We start from the raw sequence: 13,584 nt of genomic DNA, 5'->3' as shown, positions 1-13,584 counted from the left end.
TATTATTATTATTATTATTATTATTATTATTATTATTATTATTATTATTATTATTATTATTATTATTATTATTATTATTATTATTATTATTATTATTATTATTATTATTATTATTACGCTAGTGCATACTTTTAGTTAGCATTTTAGTTGGCAGGTACTTTACCTTGAAGTTTAGTGACAACAAAGTTCCTCAAGTCTCAAACATTTTCCGTAAGATTCTTGTAGAATATAGCATGGTACTTTCTGCAGGTCGACAATTCGAGTTTCAATTCAAATTCCTTTCAGTCTTTTAGGGAGAATTTTGGGTGTCGTGCAAAGTGCACAAATTAATACAGGAATTATTGTTGTCTTGGTCTTCTATTCTCCTCAGCTCTTGCTAGATCCTGATATTTCTCAATTTTTTCAATTTCTTTCGTATCGACTCCGCTATCATAAGGAATTGCAAAATCTATCATCTTACACTGTTTATTTTGTCCTCTATGATCATATCTGGCCTTCTTGCTTCAATAGTATGGTCTCAGTTTTTATGGAGAAATCAAACAAGACTTTGTAATCTTCTTTTTCTAACACAGCCTTTGGTTCCAGTTGATAACATTTTACTGTTGCTTTGAAGTCACACACTCGGCTAACCTTCGCGTGCACTTTTCTACCTATACCCTCTGTCTGCGTTCATACTCTTTCATATTACACTCATTCAAAAGGTGATTGATACTTTCGATTCCTTTCCTGCAAATTCTACATTTACTGTCTGACTAAGTTTTGTCGGTCTTTGCCTTTATCAGGTTTGTTCTAAGGGCTTGTTCCTGAGCGGTTATAACCAGCACTTTTGTCTCTCGTTTCAAGTTCCCATCTGTCAACTAGAGCCAGCGATCTTTATTTCCAGCATTTGGTTTGTTGCATGAATTGGCTATGTAGTTTCGTGTCTTTCCATCTGTTTACTCTGTTATTCTTCCTTTTCTCTTTGAATTCTCCTATTGTTTCGGACACATTTTTTCTGCTATTTCTGGTTACCGATACTATGTTTTCTTTGCTCTGCACAGCATAATTTTTCAGACCCAGTATCACAATATCAGAAGTGTCTTCCGCATTTAGCAACCTTCTGCCACCTTCCCTTCTCAATAGAGTCGGTCAGTATTACTTTTAAGAGTGCATTGTGCATTGAGAGAAACATTTAATGTAGGAGTTTTTCATGCCAACACTCTATCATGGTATTCTGTAACCCCAGTTTTAGCTTCAATTTTAGTATCCGGTAATCAGGTCTTTTACTAGTACTTTCTTCTCCAGGGATTTTTCAGTTACACTCTCAAGGATATCGCCATGGTTACTATATGTTTTTGATGTTCCGCACGATGATTTTTTTTACAGATGTACATATGTATATGCATATGTATGTTTGTATATGTATGTATATATATGTACATATGTGATACGTAAGTGTGTATGAATGTATGTATGCATGTATGCATGTATGTATGTGTACATGCATGCATGCATGTATGTATGTATGTATGTATGTATGTGTGCATGCGTTTTTTCTTTGAGTTCTCTTTAAGTTCTTCTTGAGAGAGTTCAAGCCTTCGCTAACAAAACAAGTCTTTTTGAACTAAGAGAGTTCCCGGTGTTTGTAAATATATAGTTGAGTTAGTGCTTTGGTTGAGTTCTAGGTGATCAAACTCAAGTGTATGCATCTATTCATCTAAAGAATTTTAGATGAAGAATCTTCGGAATGTCTTACAAATCTACAGTGTGGCGCTAATAGATTGGATTTGAAGAATCCTCGTCAGTTTTTGTTTTTTTTTTCTTCGAAAAAACTAATATATCTAGATGTTGGTGTAGACTTATAGGTCCATAACGTAATGTACTATAATGATAGATACAAATGAGAATTTATAGTCAGGGTACAAATTTTCTCTTTTTCCTGCATTTTTGATGGTACGCTTACATCCGCTAGACAGCTTGCCTCTGCAACAGAATATTAAGTCTGTGTGTTTGCACCAAATTTCTGACTTTTATTGGAGTGTTCCGCTAATATTCCTTGACTTTAAAGGTGTTAATAAATACTGGTTCTGACATACCTTTGATGTATACGTCAGGGCGAGCCTTCATGCTGACAGCGTTGTAAATAGCCTTTGCAACTACATCATGCCTCAAGGGCAGGTAGCATCAGACGTTTTGGGCCAGTTGTTGATGATGTAGGTAATATCCTCTACACTGAGGTTATTACCTTTCAACGTGGAGGTTAAATAGTATCTTTACCTCTTTTGTTTATCAGGTATTTTGTAGCTATCTCCTGTTCTTGAATAGCAAAGGCATATCATTTTAGGTAGGATGTAATATACCTATCACAGGTCTAGGAGATGCTACTCTTCCTGCCAAGGGTGTTGTTATCTTCTAGTTTATGGGATATGTGCCTATGCGTTGCTTTTTGCTGACATGATGCCTACATAAGTATGTAAATATATATGTACGTATGTATGTATTACGTACATACATACGCATGTATTGTGTGTGTGTGTGTGTGTGTGTGTGTGTGTGTGTGTGTGTGTGTGTGTGTGTGTGTGTGTGTGTGTGTGTGTGTGTGTGTGTGAAGAACATCTGTAATACGCAGATAAAAAGACAAGGAAATGTGAATCAGATGAGATCGCAGAAAAAACCAAAAGCATTCTCTAAATTTACATAAATTGAAATGTATTAAGTCTGATTTCAAATGGCATTTGCATTAATGATACAAATAATGTATTGTAGGCTGAAAATTGTTCTGAAGGCATCTAAAAGTAAGTAAGTGATGCTTTATGAAGCAAAGGAAACAAGAAGCAGTATAAAAAGCAGGAGAAGCAACAATCAATAAAACGAAATAGAATTAAGCCCAAAAGTAGAAAAACATGGACATTATTTTGTGAGAAAAATAAATCGATGCTTACATATAGAGCAAAGTTCATTTAAAATCACAAACATTAAGGCAAAAATTATAATTCATGAAATGGAATATAATGCTATAATGAATTGATAACATGAAAGAGAGATCAATGTATTGTTAATGATAAAGCTCGATGGCTATCAGTTAAATGTCAATGATACAGTATTATCTGTTAAACATCTAAGTTATTTGTATGAAAAGATGAAAAGATCAAAAAATAATTTCAGGTTAAATCTGTTGAAATACTGAAAATCAAAATTCTTCATTAGCTTGTAGGAAGTATTGACATTAAAAAAAACCTAGTTGCACAGAAGCTAAATCAACAAAACTCAAAGAGAGAATGTGCAAGTAGAAAAACCTATAGTAATCCAATTTAATGGCAATGACGAAAGTATAACCTAATCGACTGATTGATTGTGAACATTAATATTCTAAAGCATTCTCAGATGTTGCTGATATTTCAATAATACAAAAATATAGATACACATGAAATATTTTTTCGGTAAATTTGTTCTTAAATTAGTCAGGTTAAAAGCTAACTCCCATGATCCTTTTGTTGATCTCTGTGACTTGTAGGAGGAATTTATGTTCAGACTGGATATCTAGCCTTGCAACAGAAGCCACCCACGGACCAGATGATACTATTAAACTAAATGATGAATTTAATGAGTGGTTATGAAGTTCGTTTTGCAACTTCGTGAATCAGCGTCCCACCGCACTATGTGGTACCTTGACAAGTACCATAATTTGAGTATAATGTAAACTGTGTAGAAGTCTATCGGAAGGATCGTTTCTGTTCGTGGCTAGCAGATTTAATTCATCATTTAGTTAAATCTGCTAGCCACGAACAGAAACGGTCCTTCCGATAGACTTCTACACAGTTTACATTATACTCAAATTATGGTACTTGTCAAGGTACCACATAGTGCGGTGGGACGCTGATTCACGAAGTTGCAAAACGAACTTCATAACCACTCATTATAGCCTCACTCAGCAGTTAGGTTATTTCAAAAGCAACAGTTTGTAAGAAGGTAGTATTAAATCGATTAAAGAAACCTCTATACTCTAATATTACTTGTTTTATTGACTCTGCGGAGATGGAAAGCAAAACATCCACTGGTCTCTGTTTTAGAAAACAGGAGAACGGCACTGTATTGCTTAGGCTATTGTATTGACTTTCTGTGATCGATTCTATTATTACAACAAATCAATGTTTAGCAATGATCTTATCTTACAATATAACAATATAGCTAAACGTCACTTCCATTAATCAGAACATTACTAGCAACAAAAAGCCGTAGACGTCCAAGTCGATAGAACAGTGGGAAACAGGCTGAAGAGTCGGTAGACTAATAAACTGTTAACTGCATTATGTTAACTTCAGTCCTTGACCATTCTACTTTGTTTGAAGAAGGTATTATAGGTTTTACAGTTCGATATTTGTGGAGAGCTCGTGGGATGTCAAATAATTATAAGTAACGTGAGGGATAGAAAGTCTAGTGTTTTAGGCACTTGCTCTTCAAATGTGGGCAGAAAAATTTCAAGAATATTTTTTTATTGTTGATAACACAAAAAGTGAACGGCAACCTTAACGATATCGAGTTCCTGTGACTTAAGCCTAGTAAACAAATGCAAGTACCAATATGAGACAGAAGCTCATTATATCAACTTTATATGATCCTCAACCCACATTCGTTGCAGACATGTTACACAACAACACAGAATATCGTATACTAAAGAAAGACGAACGGATTCTTTGGCTAACAACATTGAAAATAGATGGCAACACAACATTGAAAATAGAAGGTTTTAGACTTTAGTAGTAGGCTTAAGACTTTCTACTCTCTACTCCTCGGGGCAGCTGAACTTCTCAACTTACCATGAATCCTCCTTTTGATTTAGAGTTGCCGATGCAGACTCTCACCAGTTTCCTTGGGTTCTGAACTTTAAGCTATAAACAATGACAGCACTGAAACTGATGAATGTTTTGTTGAATACAAATACTAAGTTTGACTTCATACTGAAAGTTTGATCTCTCTTTAGACTATTTCTGAATAATTGCAAACTAGGAGCCACTAGGAATAGACTTGATTGTCAGGTAGTGGTGCAAAAAAAAATAACATTTTACCTCCAAGCTCTCAATGCGATATAAATATACCGAACTGGTTGGCGTTAACAGAAGCAATGATGGATAGCACTAATCATGAAAAGAGAATTAAGTAATTGACTCGATCAGCTTATAACAGGGAAATGTGTAAATCTAATTATAACCAATATATCGGTCCACGAATGACTAGTCATATACCAACCTATTACATCTGACATTCAATAGAAAGGGAAATCTGACACTAAAAACAAATGTACAAAAAGTCGTTTGATACTGGTTTCACTTTTAAAGTTATTGATTATTACTATTACAAATGGTTCAATGCAGAATTGGCTTAATACAGAACTTTCCTCTAATGATAATATTGATTTCTTACTCAAGAACAAGGCCGACTAAAATAGGTGGCAATTGTCGAAGCGTCGACACTAGAGAATTAATATACTTAGTTTATCAGTCCCAGATTTGAAAGGTAGAGTCGATCCAGGCAAAGTAAGCATAAACCAGAGTGATAACTACTCTAAGGCGTTATAAGTATCCTACTTATTACCTTCTATAATGTTTGCACGTATTTCTTAAACGACAAGATGCTTTAAATATACAAGGTAGGTTTGTAATGGCGATCAATATGATTCAGTATATTTGCACTTAGGTTATTGATCTAAACAAAGTCTATCCCGAAAGAATCTGAATTTTGAACTTAAAAAGAAACAAAATAATTGTTTTCTAATTTAAGCACAAGATCAACAATTTTGAAACAAGAGGTGAGTCGATACCATTGAATCTAATATTTGGTTGGTACCTTATTTTATCGACTCCAGAGGAATGAAAAGCAGTGATAGTCTCAACGGGATTTAAATTCAGAAGAGAAAGTGCAGGAAGAAATGTTAGCATTTTGTCCGATAGTCTAACAATTCTTACAAGGCCTTTAGTTCGCTGGTTAGAAATTTGTATCTTGGCAACTATATAGTAATATATCTAATAAGGCTGCGGGCTTATAAGGGAAGCGAACTGGAATATATAAGGATTTCTCTATAAACACTAAAAATGAAGGTGGAAGGAAGCGGTTTCAAACGAAAATCAGTCTGGAATATTGATATTGGTTTCAAAATTTGGCACAAGGCCAACAATTTTTGGAGAGTGCACAACTGGTACTATTCCATTGACCCTCAAAAGGATAAAAGGCGAAGTCGATCTCAACGGGATTTGAACTCAGAACATAAAGAAGAGCGAGATGTTGCTAAGCATTTTACCCGGCGTGCTAACTATTCTGCCAGCTCGCCGCCTTGTCTCTTGTACTTGCCGAAAAAATACGTCATTGACTAAAATTGTATGTTTTTTTTTTTCAGAGTGTAATCATTTCTAATTAGATTTTTAATGTTCTCTTCATTAAATGTGTTGTCACTTATTTGACTATTGCTGTTTATGAAGAGGGCATACTGGAGTAACTTTAAATGGCTGAATATCATTATATAAATGGAATCATCGTTCCGTCTCTGAAATATTTCTCGTTCAAATGCAGTTTAAGGGAAAATAACTAGGATGTAGGAAAATAACAAACGCAAGTCTTGTAATTTATTAAAATTACTCATTGATGAAAAGTACCTTAGAAATGATACAATGTAAATGAGGCTATAGTAAATGAGACATAATTATATATATAATGGCAAAGAAATGTAGATAATGGCTCCAACTGGAAATGTTCTCTGATTGCGAAATGTTCTACAATCGAAGCGTTTCAGTAATTCTGTGTTCAATGCAATTCTTCATTGTTTATCTTTATCATTGGTTTGAGTCGTTTACTACCACTTAATAACAAGTATTTTTGCTTTTTATTTTGCAAAAACAAAAATTATCTTTTTGAAATTATCTAATTTTTTTTTTTTTTTTTTTGAAGGAAATGGCTTTTACGTTTCATAGGAATTATTTCATAAAAGGAAATACTTTCTCCAATTTGTAGCTTTATTTGGTCTATGTGTTTACTACGGATCTTTTCCCTTTGAACGGCACATCGAGAAATTAATTTTTTGTAACTAAACACTTTCAAACTTCGGACACTGGTAGAATGTGTCATATAAAACATCTTTTACTCGTAGTGATGTTGAGAGAAGTTTATATTTTCACTGTTATTTCGTGTTAAAGTTGTCGTATTTCGGTAATTTCAACCAATCAATGACGTGTATTCGGCTGAATAAAATTACTGCCATTCTTTGGCAACAACAACTATCGGCAGTGTATATTTCGTTTGTCACTGTTATTTATGATATCGTTCGTAAGTTTGTACTGGTTTTAGCTTTAAGGTTTTAGGGTTAGAGTTAGGGTTCGGGTTTTAAAGTTAGGGTTAGGGTTTTAGGGTCAGAGTTAGGGTTTTAGGGTTAGGGATAGGGTTTTAGGGTTAGGTTAGGTTAGGGTTAGGGTTTTAAAGTTAAGGTTAGGGTTTTAGGGTTTTAGGATTAGGGTTAGAGTTAGGGTTAGGGATTTAGGGTTAGGGTTAAGGTTTTAGGGTTAGGGTTAGGGTTGGGATTTTAGGGTTAGGGTTACGAATAAATGTGAAAAATGAACAAATTGGAGGGGGATGGGGGGGGGCAAAAATATCTTTCCGAAAATAGTAGCTGAAAAACAGGAGGAAAAAACTAAAAGCAGTAGAAATGCACGAACGATTGTGGTGGTGCCATGAAGTAAACATGCTTCAGATACACTCGTTTATTCATACAAACGTAACTGAGATGAAATATGTCATAAATAACAGTGACAAACGAAATATACACTGCCGGAAGTTGTTGTTGACAAACAATGGCAGTAATTTTATTCAGCTGAATACACGTCATTGATTGGTTGAAATTACCGAAATACGACAACTTTAACACGAAATAACAGTGAAAATATAAACTTCTCTCAACATCACTAAGAGTAAAAGATGTTTTATATGACACATTCTACCAGTGTCCGAAGTTTGAAAGTGTTTAGTTACAAAATATTAATTTCTCTATGTACCGTTCAAAGGGAAAAATCCCTTACTACATCTAGTTAAAATCTAGTAATTAAATATTAAAAGGATAATGGCAGCGTTTTATGCTTTTAATATAGATAATAATAGGAGCTCTAGAACTTTTGCTCAAATAAACATTTAACGCTTTTACTGAAATTTCTCTTTTATTACTTTTTTAATACCTTAAAATCGGTGACGTGGCAGAAACGTTAGCTAATTGAATACAATACCTCTGTGTGTTTGTTCCACGCCTTTGCATTTTGAGTTCAAATACTGGTGAAGTTAAATCTTTCTTTCATGCTTTCGGACCTCAACAAAATAAAATATCAGTCATGTAAGGCGGGTGATATAATCAACTAATCCTTCCTGCAAAACTTTCTGGCCTTGCAACTAAATTAGAAACAGTTATTTTTTGTATATCTTGCAGACTTGTTGGAAGGAAAGCCTATAAAATAAACACAGGTATTACGAGTATAAAACTGAGAAAGGAACTGTAGAAAAATAATTTGAATGAAAGAATATAACCAACAGCTTTATAAGCTTAGAGAAATTACCTCTAAAAATGACATGATATAACGGAAATTACATCCAATAAATAATTCTATGTTCAAAGGTTAAATATGAGAGGACTTAAATATTCCAAGTGGAAATTATTTCTAATTAGCTGTTATATAGTTCTATCTATAGATTTTTAATAGCTACATTTATTAAAACAAAAATTACGAAGTAGAACATTTTTTTCATGTATGAAATTATTAAAAGATTTATATTCAAAACAGATATGAAATAATACGATAATTAAATGTATTCAGTATATCACACTTCTTCATATGAAGTTGTAATCATGTGTGAAAAGATAAATATTTCCTGGGTAAAGAGAATTTATTTGCTTGGAAGATTAATTATGATGTTCTTGTTATTAAAATATTTGAGATTTTATTGGATGAAAACTTTTTCAGATCTTTAATTGATTTCTTTCAATCTTCTTAAGATGAAAATATGTTAAAGTAGTTTTCCCTTTCTTTTTTCTTTTTAGTAACAGTTCCTCGTGGTTACTTAGCTGCAAATGTGTGATGAGTTTAATATAAAATACACACATTTAATATAGAATACACACATAGACAATCCGTAATCATAATCAGAGTTAGGCTTTAATGACAAAACTTACTAGTTTAAGAGAAGGTAATAAAGCAATGCTTGATGACGAAACCTTTGTTAATTATGCTCCTCTCTAGCTGCTTACAATGAGATACTGTACAAAGCCATGATACATATTTCGGGGTTTTGTTGTTATTTATTCACAGTTCCTCTCTGATCGAACAGACTTATTGGCATTGTTGTTCAGGTCACGATAAATTCATTTTTTAAGACAAAGAGTATTTAGGAAGAAATTGCCATAAGTTTTCATCTTTTATAAAATGATAAGATGGGATATGAAGAAAATTTGGTTATTATTTCCTTGAAATCTTGTGATTACGTACAAGTCCTTCGTTAGCTCATCTATTTAGGATTAGATGAACATATTGAATGAGCCTTAAGTTCGTTGATATCGTCGCCGCCGAACAAGGGATGAGATACGAATCATCAACACATCAGCAGATAAACCATCACCTAATAGACTCGACCAAAAACAATGCTACATTAGATATTCAGGAATGAAATAGAGCTTAGTACACAGCTTTGTTATTTTCAGTCGCATTGTGCTTGGATTTTTGTTGCGCATTTTTTTAATAAATCCTCAGTTACATTTCAATTCAAACTGATGAAGCTAAAAACATCCAGTCATATTTTCTACCTTAATAACTTTCAGTGCGTGGTCCAAAAACCATTGGTACTTGTTTCTTCTACATTTAACTTTTCTCAGTAAATTTCATATTTCATCAAAAGCGCATTTTTTGTTTTTGCTATCAATCAATTTATCGATTTTCTTTGTCTTTTGTGGGGTGGCTTTCATTTTACTAAGCAGTTTCAAAGAATGTACTTATTTTCAACATAATTATATGCTTTACTTACTTCATCTTTAACCGCTCTTTGGCGACACGTATATATATATATATATATATATATACACATACATATATATATATATCCTTACCACATTGTCTAGCTGTATCCACGATTTTACCTCTGAAATGCTATTCTCTTTCAATATTAATAGCCTGTTCTCTATAATAGACATTTCTATTTAGATATGACCATATCGCCGTTCTCCATTCACTTATCATCAACCAGTCGCAAATATCATTTGTTTATTACCTTAACAGATCCCAATAAATAAGCACGTTCTTTATTAAGAAAGACATCCGACGGTGGAACCTCCATTAACTCCTGTAACAGGTTTATTTTCATTTCATATACTATATTATGCATTTGTGAACAGGAATAACGATGTTACTTATAGATTCCCAACGAGTAAATCACTGACTGAACACGTCTTTATTAACAAGTACATCCGACGCTAGAATCTCCATTAACTCCTGCGACAGGGCTATTTTCTTTACTTTATTCTATAATGCATTTGTGAAAAATAGTTGCGTATGGGTTTCTAACGGTTCGATCATTTGCTCACATTTCCGATGGCGAAAGTGACCAAACAGTGTATGTGAAACTCGGTTGAAATAAATACATGTTTTTTTGTTTTTTTTGACACACCGATTTATTTGCGAGATAGTAAACTAAATCTCATGCATTCGAACGTAAATGTCACTCGTTCTTTCGTCTTCCACCAAAGGCCACTCCGCATGTCCTACCTTAGGAGAGATCAGTTTCAAAGTATTAGCATCGATATATTCAATGAAACACTTAAATGTATTACCTCGTTATGGTCACAGTCCAATGAAAGAAATCAGTAAAAGAATGAAGGAATAAACTATTCAGATACACACATACGTGCGTATGTGTGTGTACACGCGCGCACGACAAAACATAGGGAATATGCACGGAGTAGATGTCAGCACTTTCAAAAGGCACTTAGACTTCTAATGCACACAATTTCAAAATAACCTGCATTGTAGTAGCAGATACAAATATGGACAGCTATACCAAGCCCCTTCATTAATCGAATACCATGCACATGGCTGCAATACTCATACCGATGATTCAGAATTGCCCCCGTCAGATGCTTGAAGCCAGTAAACGCATTAAAGAAAATATTTTATTAGATACTGGAAACGCGACTTCATTACTTTCAGGCTGCAAAGCGACGAACCGGGAGAATCGTTACAGAGAAACGTCGGTAAAAGTTGTTTGCGGTATGTTTTTAAGTTCTGAGTTCGAATCCTGCCAAGGCCAACATGCTTTTCATTCGTAACGATGAAATTAAAGATAAAATAAAATACCAGTCATGTACTGGGTCGTTGGTATCGAAATACTAATCCTGTCTCAAAATATCTGAGCTTGTGCCTAAATGAAAAACCATTTCTTTCAGATTCATTTTTTGGCACACTCTGTGATGAACAAACACTGATTGATTAAATTAAGTAATTATTTTACTAATTCATTTAATTTATTGAGCTTTCCGAGTGCGATTGGGTAGAAACGGAAGCTCATCAGGTGACATATAACTTGAATTCAAAATGTACAGGCTTGTTACATGGTATGTCACTCTAATCTATATACATAAATGTGTAATGGTGTCTGTGTGTGTGTTTGGGGTTACTCTAACTCCTCCCACACTGTCCAACCGATTTTAATGATTTTTGGCACATAGGTAGATCACATGCCCTGAAGTTCAAATAAGGCCGGAATTTTTCGAAAACTTGATAATGCTCAGCTGTCATCGACTTTTGTGAGCTCAATCGGGTGTTTGAGTGGAAATTTCCATGATGATGTTATTTTTCCTGCAGCTTTTGCATTTTTTGTCCGATTTTGATGAAAATTGACAAGTGAGTGAGGATCATTGCAGTGAGTTGATGTCAGTATATGACGTTGACAAAATATCGATAATTGCACCTGAGCAGTGGTTTTATAAAATCAATATGCTTTTTGCGTGCAAATACTCATAGGGATTTTATTTTTGGTCGTAACGTTTATATTTTTTAACCGATTTTAATGAAATTTGAGATGTAGGTAAATTTTGTGTTGGGGGAGACTATAAAGGTGCATTTTTTAATTCAAAAGGGCTTGAAGAGGGCACAAATACAAATAAGCATTTCCTTAGAGACATTCTAATCGATTTTGTAGAAATGTTACACGTGATTACAGTTCATGTCCATTAGTTGATGCCAGCATGAAGACTTGACAAAAACTCGATAATTGCGCATGAGCGGAGGATAGGATTAATATTCTATGCTGTAACTTTTATAGAATTCATCCGATTTTATGAAATTTGACATTTAGGTAAAGTTTATGGTCGGAGTTATGTAGTAGAATTAAAATTAAACTGGTGAAAGGCGGAAATCGTCAAAATTCACTCACAATAAAATAATGAACTGATTTTGAAGAAAATTGACCCATGAGTAAAATAAAGCACTTCGACATATGAAACATCGATTATTCATATAATGTATTGGGATTTAAAAGTCAATGGGATATTTTCATGTAAATGGTTACATGGATTTTTCTTCGGATTTTGCTGAGATTGGACTCACCACTCTCAACCGGTCGAGGTACACCCAAAGTTTGGCTGCGATTTCAGACGGTCCAGTATGTAGGAGTATGTCGAAAGCGTTAACCGGGTAAAATCCCTGCTGAACCAGATATAACATCTTAATGGGTAATAGTTGGCACAGGGAACGTAGAAGATTCCACTACAAGGTCAGAGGTGGGAATAACTTCAACACAGAAAACAGAAGCAACGCCGGGTTCAACAGCTAGTTCTACATAAATGGTGCACATGTCTATGGAACATTCAGTCACTTTCACGTTCTTACTAACTCAATGAGCAAGTAATTTAGTTTATCGAACACCTGAATTCTCTTTCCAATCTGGAAACCGACGAAAATCCATTTTACGTCATTCTGTAATTAACCAAATGTTCGTTTAGTCAATAAAGGTAAACTTTAATTAAACATTCGAGGTAATTTTTTTTTTTTTTTTTTTTTTGCGGGAAGAAATTTGTTTTTTACTTTTTAAGTTGCGGGGCTGTTTTCTTCTAAATAATATTTTATTTCTTAAATGTTTTTCTTTCTTTTCCATTTTACATAGGTGAATTCAAGAAATTTGCGTTAGATTGGCAGACAAGTACGTGGTGTTTGGTAGCAGGTATACTTGGAACGGTTTCCAGTGAAATGAGCGTATATACACTCACTATTATTACACTTGAGCGTTTCTACGTCATCACACACACAATGCAGCTGGACAAACGCTTATCATTGAGACGTGCAGGTAACACAATTTATCATTAATCAATATGTACATCAATAAATATTCTTACAGATAAATCTGCGCTTCAGTGGGTTAAACACACACTGACAAACTCATGCATACATGTACACTTGTAAACATACACATCATGCACACATAAAGAAAGCGTTTGAATTATGTATAGCATACATAATGAAAATGTTATCTTTATGTGTGGATAACATATGCCAGTTTCACAATTCTTACATTGCATATATATATATATATATA

General features: G+C 33.9%; 1 protein-coding gene across 1 annotated transcript in view; it reads left to right on the top strand.

Annotated features, from left to right (window-relative positions):
* LOC106873188 (follicle-stimulating hormone receptor) overlaps positions 1 to 13,584 on the top strand; it is a 471,564-nt gene that overhangs the window by 391,186 nt on the left and 66,794 nt on the right. Inside the window, exon 18 of the mRNA XM_052969708.1 lies at positions 13,156 to 13,335. Coding sequence (XP_052825668.1) covers positions 13,156 to 13,335 — 180 coding nt within the window. The remainder of the gene's footprint in view (positions 1 to 13,155; positions 13,336 to 13,584) is intronic.

Source organism: Octopus bimaculoides, chromosome 7 (assembly GCF_001194135.2).
Source record: "Octopus bimaculoides isolate UCB-OBI-ISO-001 chromosome 7, ASM119413v2, whole genome shotgun sequence".
In the NCBI taxonomy this organism is placed as follows: Eukaryota; Metazoa; Mollusca; class Cephalopoda; order Octopoda; family Octopodidae; genus Octopus; species Octopus bimaculoides.
This window is presented reverse-complemented; position numbering and strand designations above follow the sequence as displayed.